At 35.6% G+C, this 17685-nt stretch overlaps 2 protein-coding genes across 4 annotated transcripts in view; both read left to right on the top strand.

Annotated features, from left to right (window-relative positions):
- Positions 1–2215, top strand: part of GPI (glucose-6-phosphate isomerase) — a 29050-nt gene extending 26835 nt beyond the window's left edge. For both annotated transcript variants that reach the window (XM_051979719.1, XM_051979718.1), the window contains 5 exons: positions 189–265; positions 577–705; positions 1153–1228; positions 1315–1381; positions 1793–2215. In XM_051979719.1, the coding sequence (XP_051835679.1) occupies positions 189–265; positions 577–705; positions 1153–1228; positions 1315–1381; positions 1793–1916 (473 nt within the window). In that variant the 3' untranslated portion in view covers positions 1917–2215. The remainder of the gene's footprint in view (positions 1–188; positions 266–576; positions 706–1152; positions 1229–1314; positions 1382–1792) is intronic.
- A 102-nt stretch (positions 2216–2317) lies between these two features.
- PDCD2L (programmed cell death 2 like) lies at positions 2318–12064 on the top strand. Of its 2 annotated transcripts, XM_051979721.1 has the most exons (7): positions 2318–4091; positions 4227–4390; positions 4668–4737; positions 7966–8366; positions 9060–9170; positions 9692–9840; positions 11882–12064. In XM_051979721.1, the coding sequence occupies exons 1-7, from the start codon at positions 3981–3983 to the stop codon at positions 12010–12012; spliced, it is 1137 nt and encodes a 378-aa protein (XP_051835681.1). In that variant the 5' UTR covers positions 2318–3980; the 3' UTR covers positions 12013–12064. The 2 variants fall into 2 exon arrangements, with proteins under 2 accessions (XP_051835681.1, XP_051835682.1); XM_051979722.1 differs by lacking the exon at positions 9060–9170.
- Positions 12065–17685: the final 5621 nt, after the last annotated feature.

Genomic DNA, 17685 nt, shown 5'->3' with positions numbered 1-17685 from the left:
AGGTCTTACAGCAAAGCTGGGATAACCTCTTAGCAGGGATTTAGGTGTAGAGGAGTTTTGTTTAGATCCTTTGAGATCGGTAGTTCTTGGCTATTCTTATTCTGTTTTGGAGGAAGGGAGTGTTTGTCCTTTTGGGTGGAGTGTGAGGAACTGAACCACCCCTATCCTCTCTCTCTCTCTCTCTCTAGGTACCCGGATAATTCCTTGTGACTTTCTCATCCCAGTTCAGACGCAGAATCCAATCCGGAATGGTCTTCATCACAAGGTAGAGTGCACAAAAATAAACCCATATCCAATGGAGCTCAGCAGGCCCAAACGGATTGGAGAGATAAAGAGAGAAATCTTTCTCTTTCAACCTTATTTTTGTCATGAAATTAAATTCCTTAGAAGGTGTTGTCTCATTTTTATCCTCATATTTACCTCGTGCCTAACACAGCGCTCTGTATAAATACTTAATAAAAAACTTCTTTCCTAGTAGCACTTCTAGCATAGTTTGTCTCTCCTGTTAAACCATGTACATTTCCTGTTCCCTTGGAGAGGAAGTTGCAAAGTGGGCTCCATTGTTCCTTTCCCTAGATTCTTCTAGCCAACTTCCTAGCTCAGACTGAGGCTCTGATGAAGGGGAAGACAGCAGAGGAGGCAAAAAAGGAGCTGGAGGCTGCAGGCAAGAGTGGTGATGCTCTGAAGAAGCTGCTGCCTCATAAGGTTTGGGGGAAAGGAGTTGGGAGGATGGGCTTTGGAAATGAGACCAATCTGGGTTATGTCAGGGCTGATGTTACAGTCTGCACCTCTTGACCGAGACTTTATCCCTTAAGTTGGGAGGCTTTATTCTCTCTCATCATCAATGTAGCCTCTGTTACCAGTGGCTGGGTCCCCAGCTGAACACTTCTTGTCCAAATAGACTATGGCGTGGCACTGCTTTATTTTTGTGGTAGCTGTAGATCCTTTCCATTCTTTTTGTTACAGAGTTTCATAGACAGTAAAGTGGGTTAATTTAGTAGTGCTGTTCTTAAGACTTTGGGTTACCACGAACATATCTGGGATAGAGCTAGGATCAGAGTCTGAGCCTCAGACATGAGGTCCTTTACTTTGTTCTTTTCCTTGAGAGTGTTGTAAAATTCAGCAGCATTGTTTTGCTTTTTTCCTCTAAAGGTCTTTGAAGGGAATCGTCCTACTAATTCCATTGTCTTCACAAAGCTCACTCCTTTCATTCTTGGAGCTTTAATTGGTGAGGAGAAAAGCAAGAGGGGAATGGGCTGGTGGGACTGGATGGGACCGGCACATTGTCTCACTCTCTTTTTGCTCTCTCCACAGCCATGTATGAGCACAAGATCTTTGTCCAGGGTGTAATCTGGGATGTCAATAGTTATGATCAGTGGGGGTGAGTGTCTCTGGTTGGTTTCTGGCCTGCAAAGTGTTGGCATGTGTGTCTGGGAACCCATGATAGGATTTATCCATTATACTTACCAGGGAGTCATTCCCAATACTTATTTGGGTGGTCATTCTTTCACAACATCATTTTGAGAAATTTCATGTTTTCATCTAGCCTTTTTAGGAGATAGGAATTTTCTTCCATTTAAAATAATACCATCTCCAACTGATCGGGCAGGGTAGGTAGAATGTCTAACATCATCCTCTTATACCTACTTTCCCTCTACCCCTAACTAAGGGAGAGGGCTAGAGATTGCATTGCTTGCAGGGTTTCTATGATGGGTGGGATTTAGTTACTTCTTTGTATCAGTATTTTAAAAAACAAATCTTCCTATTCTTACCCTCAATGTTTGGCCTATAGAGTGGAACTGGGAAAGCAGTTGGCGAAGAAAATTGAGCCTGAGTTGGACTCTGATAAACCTGTGACCTCTCATGATGCCTCCACCAATGGGCTGATCAACTTTATCAAGCAGCACCAAGCCTAAGTCATGAAGCAGCTGCCTGTGCCCCGTGACCCAATCTGTTATGTTGTGATCTGATCTGTGTTGTAGTGACCACTTGGTTCCTTCCTGCCCTGTCACATCCTTTAGGGCAGACTCCTTCCTCCTTGTCAGAAAAACAAGTCCCACCTCATGAAGCTGATTCAGTCTGGTGGATTTAATGTTTTAAATTTTGTCTGTCACATGCAAACTCATACTCTCCTTCCTTTGCACTGATACAAGTACTCAGCCTTTCCATATACTTTTCAGGGCTGATCTAAAAAAATAAAGATGGCTGGCAAGACTGTGGTTGCTTTTTTGCTCTGGTTTGGGGTGGTGTTATCACGTTTTCCTTTCTTTAGTTGTTTAGTCCCACAAATTGATTAATAGCTTATTCCTATTAAATCGTTTTGCCAAGGCAGGGACAAAACTTTTATTACTAATTCTTACAAATCAAGGGTGGAGAATGTTTGCCTCCTCCCTTTCCCCATGGCGCAGACCATGATGAACAGATGATTGAATGATGTTATAAATATCAAAATGACCTTTGGCAGAAAAAAAAGGTCCCCACCCCTACTATACTTCTTATTCTGTTTCTTAGCTCAGGGATCTTAGTCCATCTGACCTCTGCCTTTACTTCTGCCTGAGGAAATGATATTTATATTGTATTTATTTCTGCTTCCATTCCTTAAATTCAAAAGGAATATAAATTCTGGGTCAGGGATTACCCCAGGTACTGAAAGTACAAAGATAAAAAAAAAAAAAGGCTCTGTCCTGCAGGAGCTTACATTCTTAGTTGGGAGTTAGAGGAGAGAGGCTGGTAGAAACAGATTTATTCAAAATAATGGAGGAGTGGTGGTGATAGAAAGCCATGACCTATAGAATCAATTAAGATTTAGAAAAAGTGCTTGAGCTGAGTGGAATACTCAAACATTTAAGTATATTTGCTAGGTGATCTTTTATGCCCTTAAGAAAACTGAACATTTTATAAGAAATTCAGAGAGGCAGAATGTTGTTTATTCTGGGCCTTCAGGGAAGACAGTTGTTGCCACAACATACATAATGTAAAATCAACTAAATACAGATTGGAACTAGATTGTAAGAGGCTTTAGAGGCCAATTTTTGTCTGATCCTAGACAATAAGGAGTTTTCTGAAGTTTCTTTTAAAGGGTTGTTGTGCCACAGTTTTCTTTTAATGTCCAATTACTCTGCCTCAGGTTATAAGCATTCCCTCTTAATGTTTGATAGGATAAAGATCTTATATCTTCAGGCTATAATCATTCCTGTTTGATGGCATAAAGGTTTATCCATTTTAGACATTATCTCATCCTAGGTGCCTCCCCTCATTTGGTCATCCCCATCTATGTACCTCCCCCATTATGTCATCCTTCTTGTTAACCTATAAAAGAATCTTATACAGGACATTCACTGCTGCATTCTTGAATACTTAAGTTTCAATCTGCTTTGGGACTAAACCATGGATCCATTTGGTCCCAGGAAATCTCTCCCTTTTAAATAAGTTATTAAATTGTTCTCTAATCTCTATTCTGCCTCAATTTCTCCAGCATTACAGGGTCATGTCTTGTGCGGGAGGAGCATTAATTAGGAAGTTATGTAGAATATGGATTGCAAATTGAGGGGCCCGAAAGTTGGAAGACAATTATTTAGCAATTGCATGAGTGCAGTTAACAGAAAAGGGAAAAGCTGGGATTTCTTGGAGGGCGCCACTTGTTCAGGAACTGCAGTAACCTCGGCGCGAAAACACCCGCCTCTCTAGGAAGCGGGGAGGTGAGTTGAGGTTGCACCAGGGGCGTGGCACTGGGATCCTAGCGACCTCAGAAGGTCGGGCCGGAAAGATTTCTCTAGGAAGTTCTGACTCGGGTGTGGAAAGAGGATAGAAAAGCGTGATCACGTATCTAACTCCTAGAACCTCGGTGTTATTTCTGGGCTGGATTCAGGTCTTGATAGAACTCCTTCCAATTGGTTTTTCGAATTTGGCTGAGACCCGGAAAAGTTTGTCCCTCTCCGCAGTCGGTAGTCGGCGTGTGCGCAGAAGACATCTCTGTTGCCATGGCGGCTGCTCCCTCCCCTGTGCTACTAGGTCTTCGAGATGCTGAGATGAGCCAAGTTGAAGGGCCCCAGGAAGGGGCCTGGACTATCAATAAAATGGGCGGCATCCCGGTGAGGTGGGGTCAGGTGCTGAGATAAAAGGAATCCAGGGCTTGTGGGGATGCGGGTCGGGCCCGGATCCTGGACAGTGGGCGCCGCTCTCCTAGAACGGCCTAACCGCGGGGCTGCGGGCTCTCTCTTCCCCAGGACAGTCTGCCCTCAGTGCCCGCCCCCCGGCCGAGTTGCGGGAGCTGCGGGGCCGAGATGGCGCACATCGTCCAGGTCTACTGCCCCCTTGAAGGTTCGCCTTTCCACCGACTGCTGCACGTGTTCACCTGTGTCCACTCGGATTGTGTGGGCCAGCCGTGCAGGTGTGTGAGTGAGCCGTGGGCCTCTCCTCATCACTGCTACCTCGTCCTTCCTCTCTCCTCTCTCCTCTCTCCTCTCCCCCCCCCAATTCTTTTTTTTTTTTTTCCCCTTCTCATTTTCTTCCATGTTTTCCTTCTCCTTTCCTTTCCTTTCCTTTCTCTTGTGCTTCCTCCTCTTTTACTGTCTCGGAGGCATCCTTCTCTCCGTTTGTTCCTCCTCATGCCTTCGAAGGTATTGACCGGCTACTCTTTCCTGTGGGTCTCTTATATTTTTCTAAAGCTGGAAGGTGTTTCGCTCCCAATATTTGCAGATGCAAGAGGAGTACACACAGGATTCCAAACTAAAGCAGGTATATTTTGCATTTTTAAATTGTATGCCAAATATATTGTTTAAACTGCACCCCCTGGTTGAGTTTTTATATTAGGAACTAATTCTTACAACTGTTTTCTGAGTTGTAAGAATTAGTTCCTTACTTTTTTTCATTTATTTTTTTTTCCAGTTTTAATTTTAAAGAAGTAGGGTTACATCAGATTTGGAACCAGATAACTTGGATGCTAATTTATTTCCTCTATATCTTAACCTTTTTACAAAGGTATATCATTATTTCCTTATTTGATTTTAGAAAAGGGGATTTCTAAAATTTCTTCCTGGTCTGAATCTAATCCTCCTATGATCATAAATACAAAGATGAGTCAAAAGTTCAAAAGATAATTTAATAACCTAATTGGTAGTAATAAACCTAAAATAAGTTTTACAAAATACTTTCCTTGGAACAGCTTTGAGATGCAGGTAGTGTAAGTATTAGTTTTTTCCATTCTGCAAATGAAGAAGCTGAGGATTAAAGAGGATTTACCCAGATTCATGTGACAAGTATTATATTTAAAATTCAGATCTTGTGTTTAAGACTAATTCTTTTTTTCTTATATTATGCTGAACTTATTCAATTTGAGCAAGTATTCACAGAACCACAGAAATTTGAGATTTGACTGGGACTTCTCAAACCATATAATCCTACCATACTTAAAAGGAACCCTCACCATTTTATATATATATATATATATATATATATATATATATATATATATATATATATATATACCTAATACATGATTTCCAGTCTCTCCTATGTCTTGATATGTTTAGCCCATTCTATTTATAAACAGCTCTAATTATTGGGACTTTTTATTATTATTGTTATAGGCTACATTTGCCTTTAAAAAAAATAATTTTAATCCATTGGTTTTGGTTCTGAGAATAATTCTAATCCCTCTTATCTGTGATAACTTTTCAAATAACAAAAGAGAGTATTGTTGTCTGAATATTCTCTAGTCTACATTCCTAGTTTCCTTTACATGATTCTTATATGGCACAGACTTTCACCATCCTAATTGCATTTCTCTGGTACTTTTAGTGTATAAAAGTCCTTAAACTATGGGGGTCACGGAACTCCAGATGATTTCTGAGAAAAACAGAGAACAGAAAGACTGTTATCTCCTGATTCATGGAACCCATACTGCTTTTAAATACTACTCAGGATTGTGATAGCTTTTTTAGCTTCCGGTTACTCTGCTCATTTATTTAGAGCATTATTCTAGTCAGCTATAAGGCTTTGATCTTTTTCAGACACATTACTGTCTATAAACCATGAATTTTTCATCTTTATTTTTGATTTTTTTTTTTAACTCTAATGTAGGACCTTGAATTTTTCTCTGCTAAGTTTCCGTTTTAATAGATTCAGCCCACTGCTGTAGCCCAGAGGTGTCAAACTCTTGAAGATTAAAATGTAATTGGTTCATGTTTAACAAAATAAGTAAAAATATAATATAACATGATATTAATTTGTGGTTTTCCAAATATTTAACCTACAGAGATCCATTTCTATTTGAGTTTGATACCACTATTCTATCCTGTCAAGTTTTTTCTGGATTCTGTCATAAAATATTACTTGTTTTTTCTAACTCAGTGTCTTCTTCATGACCTCTTTTTATACAATTTGTAGACCCACTTGGTTATTTTGCCTTTTATCTTTTTTTATGATGGAGTAATATGATCACTTTTAATATAGAGGTAAATTTTTTTAGTAATAGCTTTTTATTTTTCAAAATACATGCAAAGATAATTTTCAACATTCATCCTTGCAAAACCTTGTGTTCCAAATTTTTCTCCATCTCTTGGACGGCATATAATCCAATATAGGTTAGACAAGTGCAATTCTTCTTAAACATACTTATCATGCTGCAAAAGAAAGATCAGATAAAAAAAAGAAAAAAAAACCCAAGCAAACACCATCACCAAAAAAAGGTGAAAATGCTATGATCCATACTCAGTCCCCACAATCCTCTCTTTGGATGCAGATGACTCTCTCCATCACAAGTCTATTGGAATTGGCCCTAATCACCTCATAGTTGAAAAGAGTCATGTCCATTAAAGTTAATTATTAAATAATCTTTGTTGAGTACAAAGTTCTCACTTCACTTAGCATCAGTAAATGTAAGTCTCATCACGCCTTTCTGAAATCGTCCTGCTGATCATTTCTTATAGAACAATATTATTCCATAATATTCATATACACATAACGTATTCAGCCATTCTACAACTAATGTTGCCTTTTATCTTGTATTATTTCTTGTTCTGTTAGTTTTGATCAGTATGTTTCTTATAGACCAATAGTTTTGCCAGGTTGCTACTGGGTTACAGTGCCTTTTTTTTTTTTTAGATAACTTTTTATTGACAGAACCCATGCCAGGGTAATTTTTTACAACATTATCCCTTGCACTCTCTTCTGTTCTGATTTTTCCCCTCCCTCCCTCCACCCCCTCCCCCAGATGGCAAGCAGTCCTTATACATGTTAAATAGATTACAGTATATCCTAGATACAATATATGTGTGCAGAACCGAACAGTTCTCTTGTTGCACAGGGAGAATTGGATTCAGAAGGTATAAATAACCCGGGAAGAAAAACAAAAATGCAAGCAGTTTATATTCATTTCCCAGTGTCCTTTCTTTGGGTGTAGCTGCTTCTGTCACATCCTTGATCAATTGAAACTGAGTTAGATTAGAGTATCTTTTTAATATAAAATGTTTAGAATTGCAGATGGAAATTGAAATATTTTTCAGTCCAGTAGTTATATTGAGCCATAAGAAATACAATGGCATTATATGTGACTATAACTATTCAATTAAAAAATCGCAGCAGTTTTGGATTTCAATTTTTAACATTCTTTGTTTTTTTCAGTAACTCTTTAGTGTCATTTATTTATGTAAAAATGGAGTTGATATGAAATATCTGAAATTCACAAATTTGTTAGACCTCTTCATCATAACAAATTTAGATAACTTTAGATAACTAAAATTTTTTTTGGTGTGTGTATATATATATGCACAATATAAAAAAATATATATATGTATGTAAATATATATATTTTTTTTTGCCTGAAAAAATTTTCCAGTGGTAAAAATTTTTTCTAGTGTTTGTTTTGGAAAAGAAAAAATATATAGTATAGAGTATCTATACTGGAATTGATGGTTCAAGATCTATACAACAACATAATCATTATTATCGAATATTTTATTGCAGAAAGAGGAAAATAACATTGCAGTTAAAGACTGGTGTGAAGGAGCAGAAGACTGGGGAGATGACAGTGGAAGTGATCCAGCACCGTGTATTACAAATGATCTGCGTGATTTGAATGTAGGAGATAATTTTAATGTAGATGAAGACACAGATTGTATGTCCCAATTCCAAGAACTCACACTTAATGAAGCTTTGAGTGACTCTTGTTCCTTTGGTCATATAATGTCAGCCGGAGGAGGACATGTATTGCCTGGCTCATCAGTTCCTGTGTTTCAGCCCTACTATATCAATGTAGTGGATGAAGAAGATTATACTAATTTTGTTGATACAAATCATGCCCAAAAACTTCTGCAGGAGTATGGAAAAAGGGAGGGAGTTGAATTGGAACTTTTGATAGCTCAAAGGTGAGAGTGTTTTCAATGAAGAGGAAATTGGAGCCAGAAGCAATTACTGGCTTAGGATAAAAGGGGATTGGCATAAACTGTCCAATTTTTTTTTTTTTTCAGGATTTGTCACCTTGTTAGTGACTTTTAAAGCAAAATAAAACTTCCTTAGAAGATTCATAGAAGAGAGTAATTTTACTACAGTGTATGGGAGCTGGAGAGCCATAATTTACTGAGAGGCACTGGGGATGTGCTGATTTTGGAGCCACAAGAGTAGAATTCTAGTCTTGCTTCATTATAACCATGTGACCTTGCAAGTTGGTCAGTTTTCTTAACCTCTTATGTAATATGAAAGATTTAGATTAGATAATCTTTGAATATCTTTCTCAGTAATTCTGAATTTAAAAATTCCAGAATTAAAGTATTATTCAAAATCGATATAAGTCATTTTAAAATGTCAATAAGTTAATGAAAATCCCAGAACGTTCCACTAGAAAAATTCCATGCATTAATAATTTAATGGCTTCAATTTGGAGAAAATGTTAGCAGATTTGCCTTCAAATTCGTGTGATGCATGGACTTATTTTCATTTTGAAGAATAATATAACCTAAAATAGAGGAAGAACATCTCAAATGATGTAGGTTTTTTTCTTTTAAAATGAAAACTTTTTTCTCTCCAGCTGCAAACAATAACATGACTTTTCCTTTTTACAGCTTTATTTTTGACAGTGGTGAACAATATGAGAAGGCTGTTTCTAAAAGTAATGATAAAATATTTTATAAATTTATGAAAAGAATTTCTGCCTGCCGTGAACAGATTCTGAGGTAAAAAAAGAAGGTGTTTTGGGGCTATCCTCTTTGTAGTTTGAAAAAAGGTATAGCAATTAGTGTTCATTTAGGCATAATAGTAAACCTTTTGTTTTAATACTAAATATGTAGATTTGTGGCATTAATTGTGATTTTTAATAGGGAAAGAAAAAAAAATCAGATAGGTTTCATTTCTTTCCCTTTGTGGAAAAAAAAAAGTATAGTATGTTGCAGAAATTCTGAGCCAAGAGGTGTGGCTTGGAAGAGATTCAGGAAAGAATATATAAATATTTTTCATAATATATCAATGAATATATCAGTTTTATAAAGTGAAAAGTAGCATCTCATTAGCCATATTTATTAGTTAGCTGCTTGTCTTTCCTTTGAGAAAGTAGGTGAATGGCAATTTGCAAGACTGTCCTAAGTAGTTTCCCAATCAATAAATATTTGTGATAATTTATAAGGTGTTTAAAAAAAGTAATTGGGTTGTGTTTGTGTGTCCTTTCTGTCTAAGGGCTTCTGTCTTTTTTTTCCTCTAGATACTCTTGGAATGGGCAGCCTCTCTTTATAACTTGTCCTTCATCAGATGCTACTGAGATTCCAACCTGCAATAACTGTGGAAGCTCTAGAGTTTTTGAGTTTCAGCTTATGCCTGCATTGATCAGCATGCTTAAAAGTACTCTGTTAGGTAATAAACTTTTTATTATTTTAACTGGACTATTTAGCATTAATTTGATATGTTATTAATGAATTGTAATTAAAGCCTTTCTTTTAATACTTCCTTTTGGCATGGAGGTGATTTTACTATCTTGAAGATCATGGCAGCAGAACATAAGTTCTAGCAGGTCTTACCAAGTTGGAAAAGCTTCAGGTTTGGATCTATAGTGTCATTATAACTAATGAGCACTAATAAGCACATATATTTTAAGTATCTACTGCACAACAGACACTGCTAGCTGCTGGTACAAAGATAGAGGTAAATCATGTTCTATCTTTAAGGAGCTTATAATCTAGCTAGGTGAAATATGTGTGTGTGTCTTAAGTCTATGTCGATACTGACATAGTTATTAATAGAAGTATATAGGCATGTTCAAAATTGAGCTAGATATTTTGGCAGGAAAGGCACTACTAGCATGTGAAAAGTTATGACTTGGTGTAGAAGGTAGTGTTTAAATTAAACCTTGAAAGAAGTTAAGAGATTTTATGAGGCAGAATTGAAGGAGGAGTGGTTAAGAGATAGCCATTGCAAAAACAAAGATGAGACATGGAGCATCTTGGGTGAGAAAGTTCTTCTAAAAACTAAGCTAGCTTCAGAGGCTTATCACCAAAGAGTTGAATAACAGATTTTTTTTTTTTTTTTTTTTTTTTGGGACGCTTTAACTCAAGAAACCATGTATTCAAAGATATGAGGGAGTTTCTTCTTTGGTAGATAAGCTGCCCATTTTGATGATCTTTTGAGATAATTTACTTTTTTATAAGTGCATTAAAAAGGTGGGGTGGAGTGGGACTCTTGGAGTTTGTTTTTATATGTGGTATTTGTATACAATTTATTCTAGAGGTTCTTTATTTTTAGCTATCATTTTGGATTCAGTTAAATAGCCAGCCTTTGATATAATATGCAGTTTAAAAAAATTAGATAGCATAATAAGTACTTAGTTCATCTTTAATGTAGTGAAAAAAATCTAAATCTTTGCCTTTGTGAAATTCTTTTGTGTTCTATGATATATTTGTTACCTCTGATTCTTAGAATTATTTACTCTATTTTCTTTATCAACTTCTACTAACTCAGCTTCTTTTGAAGAATTCATCCTTTTACAACTTAAACTAGACTTATATGTTGATTATTCATTTATATCTTCGTTTTATTTTTAGTTCATATGCCTTTCTTGAATTCCACTTATGTATTGCTAAATTGGCCATAGGACATTTTTTATTTCACCTGAATTTCAATACACTTAAAAGTGAACTTATCTTTCCCCCAACCAGTAACTCTTACTGGTGATTTTCATTTTTCCAGGTATCTTTGACTCTTCTCTTTCTTCACAAACCCAGTATGTTACTAAATGATGATTCTTCCAGTACAGTTGCACTATGGACAAGGGATTGTCTGAAGCAGTGATTTTTAACTTCTTTGTTACAATTTGGCAATATGATTGAAGCTTAGGGTCCCTTCTCAGAATCATTCAATGCAGAAAATAAAATACATAACATTACAAAGGAAACTAATTTTGTTTAAATTTAGTTATCATAATATTTTTTTTAAAGTTCACTAACTTTCTGAAATCTATCCATATACCCTCAATTAGCTTTTTTTTATTAGTCATTTCTAGTGTTTCCATAAATTTGAATTTCTGAATATAATCTCATGTTCTTCTTATTCTGTATCTTTAGCTAGAGGTTCCATATACTTATGCTGCTTTCACTTTGTGAAACATTTGTTATCTTTGGTTTCTGTTGTGGTTTTGGTAGGAATTCAGGCGTTAGAGAAGAAAAGGGCTTTTGGAAGCTATATTTTATGTTCATACTGTTTTTCTCCTGATTTTAAAATTTATTACTAAGTTATGGTTGGAAAGGCTGATTACTCCAGGAAAGAATCTAGAAGCTGGAACTACCACATCAGAATAATTCCTTTCATATTTGAAGGTTCCTTAACTATAGCCAAGTTAATAAAATATGACTTTATTATTTGAAAGGAGTTTCTATACATTTATATTTTGTGTTTTTAACAGATATCTCTGTTGAATTTGGAACAGTTTTAATTTATACTTGCCAGAAGAGTTGTTGGCCTGCTAATCATCAAAATCCAGTGGAAGAGTTTTGTGTTATACAAGAAGATCCAGATCAAATGTTATTTAAGTAGAATCTCTCCTTTTTTCTTGTGTAAATAAAATTTAATTTTTAAACCAGCAAAAGCAGTAGTGTCAAAAATACGAGTTTTTGTGGGAATAGGCAACTGGGGATTATTAAAAGTATTGTGCAATTTCCCAAATGTAATTCAAATCAATTTTCTCTTATTTATAGCCCCCAGAATGAATTTTCTCCTAGGAATGATATGTGAATTCTGTGAATTATGGAATACCAGGGTCTGAAAAGAATCAGAATTATATATGATCTTATGTGATGAAAAAATACTTGGTGTGTATACAAGTGAACAGTGGTATAATTACAATGGCATATATTTAAGAAATGCCATAAAAATAATTAAGCGTGGAGGTAGGTCTCTTATAGCTCCAGATTTTAACAGCACCAGAGAAAGACTTCCAGCACAATGGGCAGATTTTTTCTGGAAAATTTATAGAAAGAAAGAGACAACCAGTTGGGAATGATAGAAGAGCAATGGAGATTATTTTGTAATTTTCTTTGGTGGAGGTGGGGTAAATTGGTTATTAAGAAAATTTCCTCTACCCCTTCTTTCATCTTTCCATGAAAAACAATTAAAAATGAATCAGATAAGCTGGATTATGTGTAACTTTTATAATACATGCTAGTGTATTCATAAAAATGTAAGAAAAACGATTCTTAGTCAATCTGTTTCTGGGCCTGTCGAAGGTCTTGGCTTTAGGTATCAAGGAATAGAAGAGTGGTGCTGTTAGATGCCTTCCCTCTTAAATTACCTTTTATTTGTATATTCTTAGATTCTTTAAAAAGTGTGCTTGGGGAAGCTAGGGGGCGCAGTGGATAGAGCACCAGCCCTGAAGTCTGGAGTTCCTGAGTTCAAATTTGGCCTCAGACACTTAACACTTCCTAGCTGTGTGACCCTGTACTTAACCCCAATTGCCTTAGAGAAAAAAAAAAGTATGTAAAAAATTGTATAAATCTAAAATTGCATATTATGCTTATACAAATTTTTTTTTTTTTGAATGTGCTTCTCTTTTTAGAATGTGAACTCCTTTTAAATAGGGGTAGTTTCACTGGGTATCTGACATAATAGGCACTCAGTAAATAACAACTGACTTATATGTTACCCTAGAACTTTTTCTTATAATGTGGAAAGAAAACTAAATTTCTAAGTGGGACTTGGCTTTAAATATGATCTCTGATGCTTTACCATTTTAGAGATTTATTCATGTTAATTTATTTTATTTTTTTAATTTTTAAAGTTTTTTATTTTCAAAATATATGCATGGATAATTTTCAACATTCACTCTTGCAAAATACAGTTCCAAATTTTTTCCCTCCCTTTCCCCCACCCCTAGAAAGCAACTAATCCAGTACATTTTAAACATGTGCAATTTCCACAGTTATCATGCTGCACAAGAAAAATCATATCAAAAAGGGAAAAAAGTGAGAAAGAAAACAAAATGCAAGCAAACAACAAAAGAAGTGTGAAAATGCTATGTTGTAATCCACACTCAGTCCCCACAGACCTCTCTGGGTATAGATGGCTCTCCTCACAAGATTATTGTACTGATCTGGGCTGAATCATCTTATTGTTGAAGAGAGCCATGAACATCAGAATTGATCATCATATATATAATCTTGCTGTTGCTGTATATAATGATCTGGTTCTACTCGTTTCATTCAGTATTGGTTCATATAAATCTCTCCAGACCTCTCAAGAAATTTCTTCTGATCATTTCTTATAGAACAACAATATTCCATAGATCCTGAATTGTTAATTTGTTTCCTTATGAGTAAAATGATAAAGTTGTACTTAATTTCAGATTCATCTTAATTTTGAATTCTGTATTTTCCTCATCCATGGATTGACCTAAACCCTTTCTAAATCAGCCTAATGAGTTCTCTAAATTTATTCCTGTACTGTAAAGTTTTACTTAGTAGTAGTAGTACATCCCTGTATCCTTAGTGAGTCATTTATCACATCACAGAGGGAACCCAGGTTTCTGAAATCCATCACAGCACGACCTGGAAAAGATCTTAAAAATCATCTAGACCAGTAACAGAACAATTAGGGAAAATTAAGAAACACTGGAAATCTTTAGAAATGATTGATGCAATTTGAGTAAGGTAGAACTAGATGAACATAACACATTGCCCAAAGTCATACATTGAATCTGGAAAGGTGCTGATACATAAGAAGAACAAAAACAGAATTGTAGATCAGTTTCCCTAATGGATATTGCAAAAATGTGAAATAATATATTAGCAGGGATATTACATCAATTTATCACAAAAAATAGTCCACGTAGGATTTATACCAGAAATACAGAGCTGGTTCTGTATTAAGAAAACTTACTGGAGTAACTGATCATATCAATAACAAAACCAATAAAAATCACAAGAAATCTTAATGGATACAGAAAAAACTTGACAAAATATAGCACTCAATAACAAAGCCAACAAAAATCACAAGAAATCTTAATGGATACAGAAAAATCTTTTGTCAAAATATAGCACTCAATTCATTAAAAGCACTAGAAGCCTCCCCAATAAGAGCAAAGGTGAAGATAATGGATAATGCCTATTATTACATTATTATTCAAAATTGTATTAGAAATGTTAACTATAGCAATCAAAAAAGGAAAAAAAATTGAATTAGAATAGGCAATTAGGAAACAACATTCATTCTTTGCAGAAGTTATGATGGCATACTTGAAGAATACTAGAGAATAAACTAAAAAATTAGCCAAAATAACTTTTGTAAAGTTGCAGGATATAAAATAAACCTCAGAAATCATTAGCATTTCTATATATTGCCAACATAAAGTTCAGCAGCAAGAAATTATAAAAACTTGGGAATCTATGTCAAGACAAACCTAGGAACTATGTGAACAGAATTAAAAAACATTTTTCATACAAAGATCTAAACAATTGGAAAAATATCAATTGTTCATGATAGGCTGAACCAATATAATATAAAAATGACAGTTCTATCTAAATTAGTTTACTGACTTAGTACAATACTAAACTACCAAAATTATTTTAAAGAGCTAGGAAAAATAACCAAATTCATCTGGAAGAACAAAAGTTCAAGAATTTTGAGGGAATTGATGAAAAAAAAAATGAAAAAGTGATCTGGACATTCTAGATCTCAAATTATTATAAAGCAGTCATCAAAACAACTTGATACTGGCTAAGAAAGAGTGATGGGTCAGTGGAACAGATCTTAGTGCACAAATACACTGTAGTATCACACTGTCATAATCTAGTGTTTAATAAAGAACCAAACTTCTGGGATAAGTACTCATCATTTTATGAAAACTGGAAAGCAGTTTGGTAGAAACTAGGTACAGACCAGCATCTCACTGTAAACAAAGATATGATGCAAAATGGATACACAATTTTGATGTAAAGGTGATACCATAAGCAAATTGGGGAAGCATAGAATACTTTACTTGTCAGATTTATGAATAAGGGAAGAATTTATGACCAACCAAGAAATAGAGATCATTATGAAATACAAAAGATAATTTGCTCATACTAAAATTATGCTAACATGTATTTTCTTAAGTGGAATATAAGCTCTTTAGGACTAGGACTTTTTTTTTTTCTGTATTTCACATCTAACTTGGTCCCTAGCATTTTTTTCTTCCCTCCCCATCTTTTGTGAGGCATGTGGGGTTAAAAATGATCTGCCCAGGGTTCTCCAGCTAGTTAAGTGTTAAGTGTTTGAAATAATTTTTGAACTTTGGCCATCCTGACATCAGGGCCAGTGCTCTTCACTATACTATTTCCTCCCCATTATATTTTCAATATGCCAGCAATCTTTCCTCTCTTTACAAATTTTTACCATTCAAAACTTGTCGATTTCTTAGGGTTCACTAGAAGACAGATGGAATGTGTCTGTATGATTGATGAGGGCCTTCCCCCCAAATCCAAAGCCATCTATTCAACTCTGAAATGAAGAAGTCCTCATTATAACACCTAACAAGTGGTTGTTCAGTTTCTGTTAATCCATCATTTCTCCAAGCAACAGCTCTAATTCTTAGAAAGTTTTTCTTGTCATTAAGCCTAACTTCTTTGCAACTTGCATCCATTGTTTCTAGTTCTGACTTCTGTTGCCAAACAAAATAAATGTATTCCCTGTTCCACAAGATAGCTCTTCAAATACTGGAATGCAGCTACCTCACCCTTTAGTCTTCTTCACTCCCTTCTAATCTTAATCTTCTCTAATTTTAGTTTTACTAATTTGCTGAGTAGCATCCATGCAAAATGTTTTGCATCTCTCCCAGTCAGTTCTAGTGACTTTTTTTTCTCCCCAGAAGAAACTTGGAGGTCATTAGTGTAAGGAGTAGTATCTTCTCTACCAAGGCAGAAAGGAACTCCTTTGTGACTGATAATCTTTTAAAGAGTTGTTGGAGATGTGGGACAACTTAATGAAGCTGTGAATCTATCTAATCACTCCAGACCAATTTGTTCAGAGCAATCTGTACCTGTACTGAAAAAGTCACTAAATTATGCATACTAAAGTGAGGGCCTATCAATTGAGGAATAATCAAACAAATTATAGTACATAAATATAATGGAATGTTAATAAGCCATAAGAAACGATTAGATTTAGACTACCTTAAGAGGAATTTTTTCAAATACTAATTTAAAAAAATTTTGAATTTTAAATTCTCTGCTTCCCTCCAACCTTTTCCGCACTAACCTGCATCTAGGTCCATTTCTAGTCATCTTGATTTATACCTTGCCAGTGGCCCCAGAGGAGAAAATGAAACAGGTGCCCCTGCTCAGCCTTCCCCAACTAACTTGCATATCATGGAATCACTTCCCTGATGCCGTGGTCCTCTTTCAGAATGAAGGAGAAATAACCTCTGTAAGAGCTGCCCCACTGGGGACCCAACTGGAACTGGCCACTTGGGCAGCAGAGTTCCTTTTTTTTTTTTCCTTCCCTTCTCTCTGTCCACATGGATATCATACCCTTACCTGGGGGATGCTCTGCACAAAGGAAGGATTATAAATTTTGGTAGCTGAAAGCTTGAAAGATATCTTGGGGTTTACAAGGTTAGATTTCTTTTTTAAGGACCATGCCTTACACCCAAATCAACTCTGCTTTTCTTTGGCCAACTCTGGGTCCCTGCCCAAGTTTGCCTTTTCTATTCTCAGTCTCATTTCTTACCAAACCTTAATTATTGAATGGTTGTTGTCTCAGTCAAATGGGGGATCTGGAAAAGACCTTAGCTTAAAAAACGTCAAGGGCCGTCTCCAATCATCCTGATTTATATTTTGCCACTGGATCCAGATGGCTCTGGAGGAGAAAGTGAGGCCCCTGACCTAGCACAGCCCTCCCTCACTTAAATCCAGTACCTTTGCATGTCATAGCATCATAATTTCAAGGTCCTCTTTAACAACAAAAGACAACAATCCATTATATGTACAAAACATTTCCATGATAGTTATGCTATTATGAAAAAAAACAAGAAAAATAAAGTGAAAAAATATATTTCAATCTGTACTCATACTTTATCAGTTCTCTATGGAGGGAGATAGCATTTTTCCTGATAAGTCTGGAAAGATTTTCTGAATTGATACAGTGAAATGAGCATAACAAAAAAGTTCCTTCTTTTTCCTTGTTACAGCTAAATCCAATCAGTGGTGTAATTAATGCCCTTCCTTTGTACACTCTTTT

The sequence above is a fragment of the Antechinus flavipes genome, chromosome 2 (assembly GCF_016432865.1).
Source record: "Antechinus flavipes isolate AdamAnt ecotype Samford, QLD, Australia chromosome 2, AdamAnt_v2, whole genome shotgun sequence".
NCBI classification, from domain to species: domain Eukaryota; kingdom Metazoa; phylum Chordata; class Mammalia; order Dasyuromorphia; family Dasyuridae; genus Antechinus; species Antechinus flavipes.
This window is presented reverse-complemented; position numbering and strand designations above follow the sequence as displayed.

What these genes read in the sequence shown, in the direction of transcription:
- PDCD2L (XM_051979721.1), top strand. Translation starts at nt 3,981, where the DNA reads ATGGCGGCTGCTCCCTCCCCTGTGCTACTAGGTCTTCGAGATGCTGAG. An exon ending in TGTGTGGGCCAGCCGTGCAG is followed by an intron (nt 4,391 to 4,667) that starts GTGTGTGAGTGA and finishes ATTTTTCTAAAG; the next exon opens with CTGGAAGGTGTTTCGCTCCC. An exon ending in GCTTAAAAGTACTCTGTTAG is followed by an intron (nt 9,841 to 11,881) that starts GTAATAAACTTT and finishes TGTTTTTAACAG; the next exon opens with ATATCTCTGTTGAATTTGGA.